This window comes from Passer domesticus, chromosome 1 (assembly GCF_036417665.1).
Source record: "Passer domesticus isolate bPasDom1 chromosome 1, bPasDom1.hap1, whole genome shotgun sequence".
Classification (NCBI taxonomy): Eukaryota; Metazoa; Chordata; class Aves; order Passeriformes; family Passeridae; genus Passer; species Passer domesticus.
This window is the reverse complement of record NC_087474.1, coordinates 38,203,162-38,221,483: the sequence shown is the minus strand read 5'-3', so window position 1 is coordinate 38,221,483 and position 18,322 is coordinate 38,203,162. Positions and strand designations below refer to the sequence as shown.

General features: G+C 41.3%; 1 protein-coding gene across 14 annotated transcripts in view; it reads right to left on the bottom strand.

Annotated features, from left to right (window-relative positions):
- The window catches only part of RARB (retinoic acid receptor beta), a 320,192-nt gene that overhangs the window by 28,337 nt on the left and 273,533 nt on the right, over nt 1-18,322 (bottom strand). For 11 of the 14 annotated variants that reach the window (XM_064414722.1, XM_064414759.1, XM_064414765.1 and 8 more), the window contains one exon: nt 17,151-17,292. In XM_064414722.1, the coding sequence (XP_064270792.1) occupies nt 17,151-17,292 (142 nt within the window). Of the gene's footprint in view, nt 1-17,150; nt 17,293-17,433; nt 17,664-17,689; nt 17,870-18,322 lie in introns of those variants that run through there. The other 3 variants (XM_064414803.1, XM_064414801.1, XM_064414805.1) reach the window with 3 other exon arrangements.

Here is an 18,322-nt window from a genome sequence, read left to right as displayed (position 1 = left end):
GGCACAGCACCTATACCAGGGGTTGAACTGAAAGCAGACTCCTTGCTCTCTCTTACCATCTCTCTACATATTGCCATCAGAGTAGCTGGAGAGATGGGATTAAACATTAAATGATGAACTGTTTAAATAGCATTTGCCCTGTGATTTCCATTTTCAAAGTGCTTTAGTATCATCAACTAATTGCCAGTGTGAAATAGGATAATCCACATGCTCCAAGCAGCTGATGCTTAAAGAGCTATTGAAGGTTGTTAGCATTAACAATTGTAGGCAGAATAAATCACTAACATTTCCCGTGAAGACCCCCAACATATCTGCCATGGAAATAGCCTAGCCATACTCATCGACTTGGACAAAATTTACTCACTGGTATGTTTCCATCTGTATTTCACATAGGCACCACCTCAAGTTACTTAATATAGCCAGAAATTCCCATATGTGAGATGAAGTATCTCCACACGCAGGTCTTGCAATGTCCCTGTGCATCTTGTGCAGCTGTTAAATTAAACCACACGTGTCATTCCCTCCTCACTCCAGTCATGCCCCATCTCTCTCAGTATTCTGCATGAAATCAGTCACTTCCTTACTCTCAACACAAAACCTATGATTTTTATTAAGATCTACCATGCCACTTGCAACAGGTTTGCAAGTAATTGCATCACCCAGTGGGTATTGCCAGTCTTTCTTTCCCTTCCTCGCACAGTGCAGGAATGGGAAGGAGCTTTGGTAATCAATCACTCCATGTGGGGAGGTTTCCTAAATTTACAGGGCTTCTGCAGGTAATCCACTGAGAAGTGGCAGAATCCCCATGAAACTAAAACCTTCAGAGAAACAAAGTGTTGTGTTTACTATCTACTGTTTTGGCTGCAAAGACCCCAGTGGATTTACTGGTAACTTCTGTGGCAGTCTAGATAAAATCCTGCATGTAGATGGTTAAATCAAAATACTCTGGGGAAATGGAGGACAGCTCTTCTGGAATTGCAGTGTCTTAACACATTAGCTAAAAATACATAAGACCACAAAGTGATTATTCTTTCTCTTCCTTACAGCTGAAGTGACCAAATGTATATGCAGCAGTTGAAAAAACTCTTCTAAATACTCAGCCTGAAAATAAATTTCTATTAGGCTATAGTGCATTTCTTTTACCATAGGCTGGGTGAAGAAAAAAATACCTAAATTTCAAACTCTGAACTTTCAGTCAGAAATCACTGAGGGGCCATTAAATCTGTCTCATCTGATTTCAGCTGTTGAGGTGCCCTTTCAAGCTACCTTCTCAAAGCAACTGCCCTTTTGAGCTACAATCTTGAAGCCTGGTACACTAACTCTTTATGGATAACCGATTATGAGCAAAAATATCCTGAATCTGACCTTTCTCTCCAGGGTCATGAAAAGGTAAATCAGTCTACTTATCTATAGATATTACATTAATTTCTCTTAGGAGACAGTCATGGTAGTACAATGCCTCGCAACTGGGAGATGCTGGGGTTATCCAAAGTCCTCATTTCAATATGCTGGGCATTATCCAGGACCACTGATGGCCAAGAAAATGCAGGGCTGTAATCTAAGACCAGACACTGCACACTATCCCTGCCCACTGTCTGCCTGTAACACTTCACACTTCAACCTGCCACAGCTATTTTATATCATAACATACACTGAGGAAAAGAACATGACTTACTTTTTACTTAACTAGAAAACCATGACAAATTGCAACTTCTTTCCTGACAAAGCCATCAACAGACTCCTTCCACAAAATAATTTTCCATAATAAGCACATTTATTCAATGTGATGAATGAGTCCAAGCTACAGGAAAAATTCTGGTCATGCATGATATAACTGACTTTATGGGACAGCAAATGGAAAGGCTACCAAAAAAATGAGGTGAGCTGGAAGACCCCTTCCCTTTGCTGCAAACAGACATGCAGGACTCAGGGCAATGGCTCCCCAGAAGAAAGAGCAGAAGTTCAGGAGCAATACCAAGACAGTGTGTCACTGCATTTCTCCCTTTTATTATGGGTGGTTTCACGCAGTGAACACAGTCCAGCTTTCCCCAAACAGGGTTCACTCTCTACATTATTTACCAGAATTAAAAATAACAGCCCAAACTTATCCCCACTGCTGTTTTTGTCTTGCAGTGGTGCTTCTCCACCGCTCGCAGCAGAGTCCTATCAGTGTAAAACTACAGTAGCGTGGTGGGAGATCAGGTCTAATATCTGTATCTGCAGATGGATAACACCGCATTCATACCTAAGTTTCATCTCTTTGTTTTGCCCCCAAGGCTGAATTTCACATTTGTACCTCCTGGTGGCTTGTGCAATTGTGTAAAGGTGCATCTAGCGAGAGAGCTGCCAACTGACAACACGTCTGAGGGGGCTTTGCGTGCGCGGGCGCTTCAGCAGGCGCAGGGAACGCATCGCCTCCCGCAGCCGTAAATTGAGCTCATGAAGGCACAGGAACAGTTGTTCCCGGCACGTTTGGAGAAAGGGAGCTGCAGTCTTGAATCGCAGCGCTTGTCTGCGTTACAGCCTCGGCAGCTTGCAGCCCTGGCCTCCCACTAGGCCAGGGACAATAAAAGCAAAGAAATAGCTCAGAATCTATTTACCTATTCCTCCAATGCAAACATGGAAAACACACCATTATGAACTTACACACATTCCTTCCTAAATGCAAAAGCTTGTTCATATTCCTACTACTAAAACAAAATAAAATAGAATTGCAACTGGGAGGTTATTTCCATGTTTCAAGGTGCCAGGATTGGCACCCACAGTGGAGGGCAGGGGGGACAGAGTGTGCACCCCACAACCACGCTCAGGGGGGACAGAGTGTGCACCCCACAACCACGCTCAGCTGCCCTGCTCAAGCTTACCCTCCTGGCTAGCTGAAGCAGCAGGAGAAGGGAAGAACGGTATCATTTAGCCAGGTGGACTAGAAGCCCTGCTAGATCAGCCAGAAAAAATCATCTGTTTAAGCCTCACACTGATGCACAGCCCAACACAGCTGGTGGGCACACATCTGCACTGGCCAGGGGGCTTGGACGGCAGGTGGGTTTGATTTTTTTAAAGAACAGTGTGTGTTGTTAAAGCTGTTTTGCCATAATACTACAAAAAAAAGCTGCATCAAACGGGAAAGTAACATGCCCAAACAATACTGTTGCATCTCACTGCATTTTAGCGTGTTGTTTACATCCTTTCCCTTCCCAAAAGCTGAGCAGTTGGAATAAACAATCTGCAGATTTGTTGTTGGGGTGGGGCATTTTTTTTGAAGATTACATAGTCCTGTTTTCACCAAGTGTAAAGTAAGGAGAAAGCAAGGAGTGAGGTCAGGGGACTTCTTTTTCTTTCCATCTCAGGATTTCAGGAAAGCCACACCAAGCCAGCCAGCAGTCTCCGGGAAAGCCCTGCTGAAGCTGGCTGCTGCCACAGGTAAACAAGTTTATTCCCTTTCAGCTTCAACGTCTCACTGCCCACCCTGAAGCACTACACCCACCAGCTGAGGCACTTAAAAGGTCTTTGCCCTCCAGGCTTTTCTTTGGATCCCTTTCTGCCCGTGCATGGCATAACACAGCTCTGAGCTCCAGCCAGGCTTAGCAGGCAGCAGCTGAAGCCCCAGCTCACTTCTGGGATCCCTGTTACTGGGACAGCAGCAGGCTTTAGTGCGACTCTTCAAAGCAAAAGATGCCTGGGAGACAAAGGCCCTTGTTTTTGCCTTTAATAAATACTGCTCCATCCGTAATTCACATGCATAAATACTGCTTCTCATCTATTAATGCCAGCTCTCCAGACATCTGTACTCCTGCTTTATGTAGAGGCAAAAGCATCACGGCATTACAGGGTCGAATTCCCTTAGCACACCTGCAGCAACCTCAGCTGTTTCAGCACTCACATTATGACATGAATCACTCCACAAGCCTGCACCTAATTATCAGACTGTCTATTTTGATATATTTTATCTTTTATGTACAATGCCAAATAAGTTCTTTAAAAATATATATTCAAAATATTCTTTCATTTAAAAAAGGAAAGAAAAAAAAGGAAAAAAAAGCTTTTTTGTCTGGGACTGAAGTTCTGAAATAGCAGGAGTAAGTGGACCAGATTATTTTAAAAAGAAGGCATGCTAGTAACTACAGAACTGGCTTAAAGAGCTTAATTCTGTCAGTCAAGGTCAAGCAGAATAAAATCCTGATTTCTCCGTAAGATCTTTTAAATATCCCCAGAAAAGCCAGCACATAACCTTTTTACATTAAGTGCTTTCACAGCACATCAGACCAGCCTGATGTAGTGATAACACAAGAAGCACAGCAGACAGACACTTGTTTCCAGGAAATATAAAGATACTAAGAAAAGCGGCTGTTTTATTTTTGACTTGAAATCAAAGTGATTACTGAGGGTTCTGCAACTTTCAGGGCAAGATTTAGTGCACACAAGGGAGTTCATTTTGAGAAGGCAAATAGGCAGCAGGTCAACACAGAGTTAACTCAATAAAATAATAATTTCTACTTGGATAAACTGACCTAGTTTTCCCAGACTTCTCCATGAAAACAAAGGATGCAACTTGGACATGAGATGACATCTGAAAGGGAAGCCAAGGACTGGGCAAGGAGAATGAATTCAACACACAGCTGGTCCTTAACTAAATAAGGATGATGGTCCCCAGTTGGCACTAGAAGTGACTACCCAGCAAGGATCATCTGGCATTACAGGTGGTTGCTAACCCCACTGTATCTCATTGATGCTGATGACAAATCTTTCACATCTGTCACCTGAACTCGTACACAGGTTGGGTGCCTGTGTCCAGCTAGGATGGTCTTCTCCAAGACTGTGGCAAGTGCAAGATGAAAGATGTACTAACAGAAGGGTTTCTGTAAGGTGCTTAGGATATTGTTCTAGGGTTATAACCCCACAGGAAGCATGAGCTAAAACCTCAAGATTTCCAAAAGCAGAGGTTTACTGAGTTCCTAAAAAAGCTGATGAACATCCATCTGCCCATCCAGCTGCAGAACTGCCCTGAGCACCAGGCTGCATGGTAGACACAGTGCAGCCAAGTCCCCCAGGGCCTGGGATGTGCAACATGGAGGACAGGAACAGACAAGACTCCTTCCCGGCCCCCCTTATAACTCATCCTGAGAGTCTGCAAATCTGAACACAACAGGCAACTCTTCATTTTGGGATTCAACCCAATGTTATTTTCAGCAAAGCTCTGTTGTGCTGGAACACCTCCAACCAGCTCAAGTTAAACAATTTGCCCAGAGAAAATGTTCAATGAAGGGGAAACATAAAAGTATGCACAGAAAGAGGCCTGAGTCCCCCTCTTTTCTAATCCATCACACAGCATTAGGGATTAAATACTCATTAAAAATATATATAATAAACTGTTAAGACAGGGTATCTAGTGATTCCTCTTAATTGCCTCATTTTTCCCACACCCTGGTTTCTAGGGAATATTTTTAAATATTCCTCCTCCATTAGTGCAAGGCCCCTTTACCAGAGGGTTGCCTCCCTGCCTCACTTCCCCAGCCAAGAAAGAAGACCCCAAACCTCATGGGTTTATACTGCATACCCTATGAGTAGCAGCTGATATGTCTGGGCAGTTTATGCATATATGCTCACACCTTACAATGCCTAAGTTCTAGTAGGAATAATGTTCCTAATAAACATGTGAAATAGCTGTAGCTGACTCAGAAAACAACAGGAAACTTTGCCAAGAAAAGGCTTTGACTCTCTTTTAAGGACAAACAGGATTTAAGCCTTCTTCAGAACGAAAGGAATAAAATATTTATGCTTATCCTCCTCTGTCCCTGTTTACTTTTCCTTGTGTTATGAGAGGTTTGAACATAATAGGGCTTCTTTTTCTTAGTTACAACTATCCTCTTGCTTTTATTTATTGTCTTTATTATTTTCATTCCTTTTCCATTTAAAATTATTTTCTGGATGTTCTGATTTAATAGCAGTGTTCACATGAAAAGGCATCCAAAGAAGGGGCAGAAGAGAAAGAATGCATTGAGCTTCTCTTCCAAATTACTGAAAGAGAAAATCAAACATCTTTCTTGTAAAAAAGTGCTGTCAAAAGGCTCTTATGAACTAACGGTCACTTGTTCCAGGGATCTGGATCACTTGGGTTTGATCCCGGAGCTACTCGATGGGATAACCAGATGGTGCAGCACAGTACAATGCAGACTGCAAGACCAAATACACACTGAGCTCTGGACTTCTTCACCAATCTTCACAAGACTCCTAATTGGAAACATGAGAGCTCCCTGCCCAAAAGAGGCAGCCTGGCACTGTCAGAGAGCAACTCAAGCTCCTCTAAACATAATGCTTCATCTTCCAGCATCAACAACTTTCCTGTACCATAAAAAAAAAATCATTCATTCTTTAATGAAATTTCAGATGTGATGCTTTTTTGAGTTGTGCCTCCACTAGAATTAAAATGTACCATGTCACAGGTCACCTAGAAGAAGTGCTATGGCAAGAAAGACATGGAAAAGACAGTCCTTGCATGAAGCACAGCTATAGTGTAGTGAGAGATGCTGAACATGTGAGATGCAGCAGTTCAGCACATAAGGATAGTCACTTACTGCTGATTTGTCCTCCTGGGCTGATGTCTCCTCTACTGGTGTCTCCAGTTTACAAAATGGCTAAGACCTGTGCAATGCCACTATCAGCCTTCTTGAGATATAGGAAAAAAAAAACAACTCTCATGTATTAGTCAACATCCTCTACATAATTTTTAGAACTATAAAAATTAGATCACAATCTTTGCTACTGGAACATTCTCTAGCAGTACACAGTATATAAAATTACTGCACTTCATAAGAGTATATATAACTTGTGGATTTTGTGAAATGTAAAACTCCCCATAAACTTCAGGACTTCCTGGCAATTTCTATTTTTTCTGTCTATCTTCCATTGTATTACTATTTCCATGATGCAAACTCTAAATCAGCTTGTTGGTAGTTAAGAACAAGGAGAGATGGGAGGAAGCAAAGGATTTGCAGCAGCACCCATTGCACCAGGGTTGAGTGACAGCAAAACCTGTTAATGATGGAAACAGGAGAAGACAAAGCAGGTGAAAGCAGCGTCCCTGGATCGACCAGAGTGTCAGGGAATGATGTCCTCTCCCGCTCCTTCAACTGTGCTTCAGCAAAACCACTTGCAAAGCAAATGCAGCTCAGGTCTCTGGGACCTGGCACCTCTCTGGGACCTGGCACCCCTCAGCCATCTGACAAATTGCGTGTGTGCCCGCTGCTGAAGGAGTGAGGTGGTCCACAGCATTTCTAAAACACTTTCCTTTATCACCCAGTCTCATTCAATTTAGTATCTCTGTGATGTTTAAATTCATCCTCACTGCTAAGTTTTCCTATTTAATTTGAGGCTTTTTTTTTCCCCAAGCTCTCAAGTTTTACAGTAAAGAGTTTCCCAGGTTCAAATACATCAAGTTCTGCCTCCAAGAAAATACTTAGGTGGAGCATCAACCTCCTTAACGTAGGGAAAAAAAAAAAGGTAAAAAATGCACAATGCTATCTGCCAGTAATCCTTCTTCCAGCAAATTTAAAGACAGCAAATGTTTAAAAATGTAATGCATTGAAAATGATAAAAATGTAATACGCTTTGTTAGTCTGTTATTTTCAATGGTTTGTAAAGTCTTCCCTCAGAGGATTGGACTTAAATCATTCATTAACTTGAAGCTGATTGCTTTGTCCTGCAAAGGGGGAAGAACATGGATTTCTCAGATGTAACCCAATTTCCTAACAAAAACAACCTGATGAAAATCAGTTACCAAAACAATCTATCATACCCTAAACAGAAGTGTAAATAAATTCAATTACAAAATGAGCTCCTTCACCAAAGTCTAACTTTATGGAGAGTATTAAAATTAACATTTTCCTTGCTTCGAAGTTTGAAAAAAGAAAGAAAGAAAAGTAGGTCAGCATGTTTCCCCAGCATGTCTTTCTGACTCCATTAAAACTGTCTGTCAGATGACTAACCATGCCTGTAATCCAACTAAAAGCATGTTTGCTTTCTGTTGCACTTTTTGCCAGGGGAAAGGAAGAATTCCACTTAGCTTTAACTCTGAAATTCAGGTAAATGTCTCCAAAGTCAGACAATTTCCTCACATTTACTTACCAAATCTGTTTATATCAACAACAAGCAACTGGTTATGGATGCATGGCACTGAGAAATGATCCCACAGCTCATTAAATGCCAATCAGCCACAGGCACCGCCTGTAGGGCTTTAAGCTACAACTTGTAGAAGTCAGGTTTCAGAGCTGTTGTCTGATTGACAGACTTTTCATGAGTCCTAGATTTAAACATTTAAGAGCTTTCAGAAACAGGCAATCATGCAAACAAGTACTGGAGTAAAATAAGATGGGGCAAAACCATTTCTGTTCATTTTGGGCTAGAGGACATTAAAAATTCTAACACCTTATGATCTTTCTTTTTCCTTTTATAGAATTGGCAGCTGAGTGTTATTTAAGTTTGGACAGAAAGGGTGCTATTTCTACTCCTTGTACACCATCTACTTTAAGAAATCCTTTACACTTTCCACATGAGCGCTGAAGAACTGGAAATTAACTGTTCTGATGTATTTTAAAACGAGCATGTGATACAAAGTCAAACTAAAAACAAATCGAGGCTATTTTTAGAGCACAGTCCTAGGGCCAGCATCCCAGCAGGAGGAGCTGCAACGTGTCAGCCGGCTTATCGCAGGCACGGCAATGGAAAACTCCCTCTGCTCTAACAATTCATCCAGCAGATGAAAGCAAGCCGTGAGAGCCTGACAGCAGCAGAGGGAAATCCATGGCCTCATCTACTTATGGAGAGATCTTCCTAAAGCGTCTTTGAGCGCTTACTGGTTTCTGAGTGCCTGCTTTCCATCTTCCACACCATCAGCACAGGAGCTGCTCTCTGCAGAGAGGCCAGAGAAAGCTTTGCTTGTTTGCCTTTGCAAAGGCACCTACCCCATGCAAGACCGTCTCCAGTAAAGTGATCATCCGGAAAACAAAAGTTTGCAGATGTAAACCAGCAGGAAGATATACACACCCTCACATTTGTTTCTTCTGAGGCCTCTCCTTTCATAGAGAGTCCTTCAGGAACATTCAGATTGCTGCAGTTCGAACTTCCCAGAACTCTTGGGAACAATTTACTGCATTTCTCATGAACCTTGGCTACTGTAGATAACATTTTCAGGTTGGCCTGACAACCAAATAAGCCATGTTTAGCTTCAAGGCCCAGAACACTGGCAATTTGCTCGTTCCCAGACTGATATTTATCTCATTGACATTCCTCCATCCTTTGGATACAACATCCCAAAATAAAAAAAAATAAATTAAAAAAATTAGGGGGGGAAAAGAATAAGGGCATTCAAAGGGACGAAAAAGATACCAGAGAAACCACAAGGCCCAATAGAAAGTGCAAGCCACATGGCACAATGGCAATTAGAAAGAGAGATGCAAAGATGTCCCGCGTCCCCAAACAACAAAATGATCCGAATGAGGAATACGAAGCAGTGAACTGAGTGCATAAAGGAAGAATGGAAGCTCTGAAACAAAGCTTTTGAGGTCATGGGATTGGGGTCTCAGCAGTTATGTCCGCATGACAAAGCAAATGTGGCCTCAGCATCATTCTTAGGAGAGCAAGGACTGGGTAGGGACTGGCTACCTCCAGGTTTCCCATCTGCTCTTACAACAGCATTGCCTGGCACAGGACAAGGCAGAAGGGATAACCCAGGGTTTTCCTTGCCATGAAAGCAGCTGGGATACTAAACTGAAGAAGAGGCAAAGGCAAGCTGCAATGGCAACACAAATGCATAGAGCCAGTGTCTTTACACGTACAATTTGGAATAATGCTATAAACCAAAGCAGGGGATGAGAAATAACAGAAAAAGAACAAGATCTATGTTGAAAAGTGATTCTGTAAGAGATACCTGCCCAAAATGCCTTTTACTGGGAAACTGATAAAAAATGAAGCATCTGATGATTCCTAAAACACCCCAAAAGTGTAAAATGAAAAGTTAGACCTGCGTCAATGCCAACCATTCTCAAGAAAAAGCCCCATCTGCAGAGAAGGATCTCCTCAGAAGGTGGCACAAGGCAGGACTGCCACAGAAACCTGAGCTGCAAGCACCAACAGACACACCATGGGCTCCTTTAAAGTAAGGATGGGTTCAGCAAGGTCTGTGGACTTTGCCAGAGCACTAAACAATAGCGAGCACTTCTCTGGAGAGCGCTGCAGGTCTAAGCAGAAATTAGACTGTGTGTGCACTGTGCTTTTCCCAGGCTCTGGTTATGTTAAGTTTCACCTGTAGTGAAAGAAGTTACTTGTACAAGGACTCTGTGCCACTCAGCTGAATATCTTCCACAGGACAAGATTGAGAGCCTTTCAGAAAGTCCTTTCCTAAAGCACATCTCTTTTAGAGCATGGTTGCGTACAGCAGTACAAATGATTAGTGTAATAACTTTAGAAGTGTCACAAATTTAATAAAACACCTTGTTAAGCAAAAACGTAAGAAAGGCACACATTTACAGTCGTTGAGGACTAGGATTGATGGATGCAGACAAAGGCTGCAGAGAGCACACAAGCCCTGGTAACTTCTGCCAGGATCTGTGTTGTCATAGAGACAGCAGAGAGCGTTGAAAAGTTCACAACGGTAGCTATACCTTAGTGAATAAGTCTTAATGTAACTTCCAGCTGAGGACATGTAATCAATCTCTGTATGAGCTTATTGAAGGAATTCCCTTTATGCTTACTCAGTCCTCAAGAGCCCAAAATGAGGGAAAATATTTTAAAATATATATTTTACTACTTTTGAAGACAAGCCAAGCGCTTCTTTTGGGCTAGGAGAGTAGGGATGGTAATGGCAGGAAGATAACTGTTTCTTTTGAAAAAGAAATTATGTAAAACATGAAAAACTTGATATTCAATTTTAAAAAATCCCCAAACACTAGCACCAACCACAGAAAAAGCATGGAAATAGTCATTCTAGAACAGCCTGGCAAGTTTGGCCACATGCAGCATTTTCTCCCCCTCTTCCCAGTAACTTTCCTGGCAAAGGTGCATTGCAGCTCTGGCATTTCACTGCTGTTCTTCTCCTGTTGGGTTCAATCAACTCATCCCCTTTTACACTGCAAAACACAGGACTTTCCCTGTTCTCTCTTCCCTGTCCATGCCTTTTTCCTGGCATCTCCTTCTCCAGTGGCATTTGACCCCTGGTTTACCTTCCTCAGGGCAGCAGCACCCCGTGACCTTTCTCGGGTCCCTGCTTCAGGCTCTGTCCCACCACTTGGGAGGTATGGGACACTGTAGCCCACAACAAGCAGCGCAGAAACAGTGCCAGGGGTTGTTTATTGGCTGAGGTCTTCAATTCTTAGCTTACACAATTATGGGGTTTCTATGCAAAGAAGGGGGGGAAAAAAAATTTGCAGCACTAGCATGCTGCAGTTTAAAGTTATAGCTATTTGCATAATGCCTGAAAGGCAAGGAACAGAAGAAAAAGAGAACATTAGGATGCTATTCTTACTTTTCCCTAACATTTTAGGATATAAAGATCAGACTAATTACCAGACAGTCTTGAGCTGAGCAAGGTTCACTAATCACACTCTGCTCGAGGAATTAGGAGAGAATTTACTTAGCTGCATCATGAAAGGTGCCAATAAATTGTTCAGCTGGAGAGTTAACATAATAAAAAAAATCATTTTTTATGTTATTTTCTTTAGCAGTTTATTAATTGCTGCCTGAAATACTTTTCTGAAACACAACGAGCTGCAAATGAATTCATGGGCTATTAATCTGCTGTACATGGCACTGGAGGGAAAGCTCATTAGGTGAGTTGATGCAATTACTGCTATTACATAACCATCTTCACAGAACATAGAGTAAATTATGGATAATAACATTCAATCTAAGTTGCTCCTTTAAACATTAAAGCTGGCAAGTGAAAGCTATGCAAAATCAGGGGTAAAGGCTAAAACACAGAAGAGGCAGACCCCAAAAGGAGAAAGGAAAAGCAGATCTGCTTCTTTGAGGAAAAAAAATCAATGTGAAAAGCAAGAGATGTTTGTTTAACCATGGGAAACAATGCACAACAAGTAGAACCCAGTTCTCTACAAGAGAATTTTAATTGTATGTAGATAATTTTCAGCCATGCAGCATAACAAAGTGTGCATTATCACTGGCAAAACACAGGCTGACACTAGAGCACTGTGACTTTTATTGCAGGGAAGACCCTTCCCCTTTAGCTTTGCTGTCATCTTAAAACAATCTCCCCATCAGTGATATTGAGAGTTTGGCATTAACTTTGAAAAGTTCCCAATTTTTCAGCCTGAACAAAAAAATTGACAAGATTTCCTATCTGCTTAGGAACTGAAAAAAATCTCCAAAACAATCTGTCCTTAAAAAGCAAAATTAAAAATACGTGATCTCTATGGCTTAGACATAGGTTCCCCACTAACTATATTCTCCAATTCTTAATTTAATTGGTATTTTCACAGTTTACATCTTTCTACTTTCAAAGCACTTACAAAATAAGGTCTCCCAGCCCCTGTGAAAAGACATAATTTTCACCTCTCAAGAAAGGAAAGACAGAATAATCAGCTTGTAGGGTTTAGAGAGAGGAATTAGTCCCAGAACAGAACTCAGGGGTTTGTGATTTCTACTCTGATATTTAGCTCCTGCCTCTCGAGAAACCAAGTTAACAGGCAAGGCAACTAGTCTGGAATTTTTGAAAAGGCCCCCAGCCACTCTGTGGTATTTAGGCATCCAGTTAAAAATCTAGCCTGTAGCAAAGCAGAAACAATTCCTAAATCCAGTGCTTCCTGCTGGCTAAAAAGAATAAAACAACTCCAGTTCAGTTCTGACTAACATCTAAATAAAGACTGGATGCATTCTAATTAGTTCACTTTTAAATGACATCAGTGAAATCTGCATGAACTTCTCAAACACCACTATGCAGACTAGCCCTGCACTTAGCCACTCACTGCGGATGGAATCATGCTTCATTAAGGAAACTTAAAAAATTAAAGAGAAATAAAAAATACAAACATGACAGTTCCTCAAGTTGATGTTTCCTGCTTGCCAATTTCAACTAGAATGAAAATAAGTAAATCCATTCACTCTATTGTTCAGTAGCAGAATGTAATCACATGTTCCAAGAAGCATGAACATTTAAATATTATAAGACTCAAGTCTGTGACAAAGAGTAACAGACATTTCTGGGCAAGTTAAAAAAATCCCCAACAAATACAGAGCACAGAAACCAGATTCTCTTCTCTTCATGATAATTTCCCTGCATTCCCTCCCTTCCTCCTTCCCTCCCTCCAGAGAGGCTAATTGTAAGCAGATTTGCAAATCTGAACATTGCTTTAGTGCACTGAAGTAATCTGGAACAATTCTGTTCCTTTATAAATATAATTTCGCTCTATTAGAGATCACTGCAGACAAGATTTATGCCAGTATAAAGAGGGCTTCTCTGCATCACACCCTAGTAGTACGTGGGCTGGGTTGTGTCTGAGGGGATCCCAAAGATCATCAAGGACAGCGACAGTCCCTGCAGCCTACACAGTTTATGAAAAAGGGTGGAAGTTGAAGAGCTGCTGGGCTAAGCTGGGCAGTTGTGGCAGAAGGGAGCTCCATTTTCTTCCCCCTTATACCCTACAAAATATCCAGTTTTGGTTCTCTTTATGAGCAGGCTTCACCTTACAAAGTGACTGTTGCAGCATCCTGCTTGAAAGAGTCCATTCTTGTCGGAGAGTTTTGCCCAGTTTCCTGTGAGCTCCCTTAATTGCAGGAGGCAGCGCCGTACGCGTGACCCCTCGGCAGCTCCCGAGCACCCAGGGCCCTCATCCAGCCAACAGCGAGCTGCTGGCGGGCACCTGGGGTCACACCGAGGATGGGCCTTCAACAGCAGCGAAGAGATCACATAATAGAAGGGCAAAGGTTAGTTTCCTAAGGCTCTCCATCACATAATGAGCCACTGTCAGCTTTAGTAGCCTTCTCACTTCAGCAGCAGCAAAAAAAGAATCTTGCATGATCACCGTTTGTCTCTATGTGGTGATTAAAAACACCAAACAGACTGGGAGGCTACGAGATAGAAGTGGTTTGGAGCGGGGTCCAGAGGCTCAGCTGCACCTACACTGCCCTAAGCACTCCTACAGGAGCTGAGACAGGACAGCCATATAGCAGTGACCAAACCTGATGTGGTGCTGCTGCAGGGACTGGCTCCAGGCCCTGAACCGGGAGCTGAAGCTCAGGTTTCGTGGACAAAGCTCTGGAGTTTCTGAAGGAAGGGTATCTGATTAAAGACAGCAGGGTTTTATTTCAAGCTGTGTTTTGTCCTGTTGTAGGATGATAAGGCAGTCATCACTAAGTCGTTTCCCCTCACACTCTTTGTCTTGCCTATCTGGAGCAAACTTTTTGCAGCAGGGACTACACAATGAAAGACGGTCCCTACACTAGTGGGATCCCGTTTCAGCAGGTCTTGCAGATAATATCACAAAGCAAATAGCTCCACTCCTGCCCTGCAGGTAGTGTAGTTATTGACCTCTCTTGATCAGATCTGGGGAGTAAAATGGGGTCGAAGATAGGTTTTTATTCCCCCTACACGAACAAAACAACCTATAAAGAAATGCAAATTTGGTGCATTCCTTTATCATCTCACTTCATTCTCTGAAGCCAGATAAAAGCATACAAGAAATGCACAGTATCTCTTCTCTTTCAAACACTGTACCTCCATTCTTAAACCTCTACTTATCACACTGGCTATGCACCCAGTTCCCATCTCTCCTCTGATGTTTGTGAGGAACATTCATTAAGCTCAAAGGGAGCTGCATATGCAGGGACTTTTGCATGCCCTTTAAAGACAGAACAAATAAACACCGGACTGTAGCTTTTAAGCACAGATTACTCTGTATACTGAAAACCAGTATCTACTCCTCCTTAGCTCCTGGGAACGGACCTTGGGGTTCCTATTTGCAGGTGCCATCATGATTACTTTCCCCAACTGGGACTGGTTTGAGCATTGTAGGCTTGTTTCCCTGTGAGATTTCTCTGATACTTTTTTTCTGTCCTTTGTTCATGGCTTTCACATTACAAGATAACAGAACTGTAAGAAGACAAAAAAAAAAGTGAATAATGCACTGGGGGAAAAAGAAAAACCTCTATCTGGTAAGAAAAAGCTGAATGACAGATGTGTCTTTGTTTACATAAACTTCTAAAGAAACAGAGTTAAAACCTAGAGATATGTATGAAAGAAGGTCAGATAAGAAAATAGTTTCTTAAATCTCTTAAGAGATGAAAAGCTCCTGTTTATGAAGGGATAACACAGATTCACTTCAGACTTAATTCTTAAACCCAGAAGACAAGACACACTGCATTCAAACTGATGACATTTAAAATAATTTCTCTGTTCCCTTGCAAATGCCTTCTACAGAAATGCAGACAGAGGACATCCCTCACTTCTCTCCAGGATCCTCTGTTCCCCCTCCAACCTGTTATCCCCCTTTCCGAGCCTGTAGAATTTTGAGATAAAGGCAACTGCCAAAGGGCAATTTCACTTAGTTCACCCCAAGAAACAGGCAGAGCAAAACTTTAATTCCTGCTGGCAAAGCTCCAGCTACCCTATGGGAGAAAAGCAATCCATCACCTAAAAGGCAGTAAGTCTTTCTAGTTCATCCAAAGTAACTTTGGTTAACATGTTAGAAATACTGCTGATACTTCCAAAACCTACTCTGATGTGACGTTACAGCATTTAATAAGATTACAATTACACGTCAGCAATAAAGTCCTTAGGAACTCAAGACCAACAAGCCCTCAAGTAAGAAAAGTGCTTTTTCTTCTCTTCCAAACTACATCACATTGTTTTTATGGGGAAAAAAAAAAAAAGCTTCTTGTGCTCTTAATATGCAGTGAAATATCTATCAATAAAATCCTCCTCATTCAATCTTACATCTTTGCATTTAGCCTACCTACTACTTTCCTCCCATCATAGTGTCCACTCCAACAGATCTATACCCAAGTAGAGATAAGTGCACTTCAGGCACACAAGTAAACTATAAAACCCAGCACAGACAGTGAATTAATGGAAATCCTAAGACCTCCTGCCTCAGTAGCTTGAAACTTTCCATTAACCAGAACTTCACATTTCCATGAAAAGGAGCTGGAAACACATCACAATGGTCCAAAGGAGGCATCTGGTTCTTTCTCCACTTCTCAACACTCTTTCTCTGAGAGGAAAGAGAGGGTGGGAGAGAGAAATGGCATACAGTGAGGGGGGGACAAATGTAACTTTAGGACTTCTAGCTCCTGACCAAAGGAGAAGGGAACTACTGGGATGCCCCACACAATTCAGAGATGTAAAATGCTAAAGATGAGAACCGGTTTAAATCACAGTTCAGACATAAATGCCTCATCATTGTCAATTTTTCTTTTCCTGTGATCTTAAACTCTCTCCAAGAAAATCTTGTGGGTGAGTAAAAGTTAAGAAATGGTTGGGCAATTTTCCCTTCTCTCTTATGCACACACTGCAAATTTCTGTAGTGGTTATTACTGGTATTGACCTACTGACACCAGGAACATCGCTGATAGAGGTAAAAACTCTTAACAATCAAACAGATCACTACACCAGAGACTTTTTTGCTACTGAAATCAATCCAATCAAAAATGAGAAAGTTTCAGAAGCATTACCCCATGGGATATGAAAAAGGCTTTTTTAGCTATATTTTCAGTCTTGATGGGGATATCAATAAAGTAGAAAAAGAGAATATCACATATTTCTACATAAATATTTTAAAATGTTAATTTAAAGGGCAAACCAGGGATGTCTAGAAAAGAGGGAAGAGGAAAATCCTTTGGGATTTTGGTGTGCTTTGCATAGTCAGGTTTACTGGCTTTGCAGATTTAGAGAAAAGTATTTGCCAGGTCATTTCACCTTTCAGATAGGGTCCAGACAGTAAGAACACATAGCTTTTAGGCTGCAGTGTTAAGGACTCAGAATTCTGTAAATACAGGTCTAAAGCTGTGTACCAAATTCATACTCCTTTCCCTCCATATGAATGCAGATACTGGCTTCAATCACATAAATACATAATAATTTTTTCCCTTAGGACTGCCACATATACGTAGGATGTGACAAACAATAAATTGTTTCTGAGACAACTTACATTCTTTGGACATTCCCACTTCAAAGCACTTCTGTAGTCTGCAGTACTGGCAGCGATTTCTGGTAACTTTATTGATAACACAGTTTTTATCTCTGTGACATGTGTAAACCATGTTCTTCTGGATACTCCTGCGGAAAAAGCCCTGGAATCAAGAAAAAAAGAAATCAAGTAAGCTTCTGAGCTTTCCATAGACCATAGAGACAGGCACAAATGTTGCTTTAAAGTAACAAAACTAATTCAAAGTTATGGCTGGAATATGGCATCTTTAAAGACTCAGTCTTACTATAATTTAGTACTGTTTGTTGCAACATAAGACTCATCCCCTAAATAAAAACTAATTATCTAATGCAACCTAAGGCCAAAATAAACAAAGCTAGAACTAGTAAGAGCATTCAGGAAATGAAGTCCTAGATTTTACAAAAAAGCTCAACTAAAAATTGTTTGAGCTTATGAATGTAAGTAATGAGTTGGGTAAACAACAGCCTTCCTAACAGATCCACTTGGAAGTCAGACACTCATCCAATAACAAACAGACTCACTCAGCCTGAAGGTTCCATCTATTTTTGTTACTGCAGAGACTCTCTAGTTTGAAGGCTGTACCTCAAAAGAGAAATAATCTGCAGCCCAGGTCCCTTAACTGCTGAAACTCCTACAGCAATTAATGAGGCTTCTGCAGGTGGAAGAGCTCCAGTATCAGGTTATTGAGTTGTGAACTTGTAAAAGTTGCCAATTACAGCACTTTTTTTCTTACCCAGATACAGCTGTGAAAATAATCAAGTAATTACAATGATCTTGAACAGAAATTAAAGAAACCTAGAGGTCTGGTTTGTACTTAAGGAACACCAACAAGTAAAAAAGAGAAAAGTAGCCATAAATGGTAAGGTTAGGTGGCACAGAAAAAGGCAAAACCCAAGTTAATTTTCAAACCAAGTCTGGTTTGTACTTAAGGAACACCAACAAGTAAAAAAGAGAAAAGTAGCCATAAATGGTAAGGTTAGGTGGCACAGAAAAAGGCAAAACCCAAGTTAATTTCACTAAACCCCAAGCTTTAGATAATATCATGTAATAATGAAGGAAAAAAAAAAGAGGATTACTTTAAGCATTTTAGAGCTCAACCCACAGATATTCAGCAAAAGTATTTCTGCAACGGACATTTGGAAATTTGACAGCAC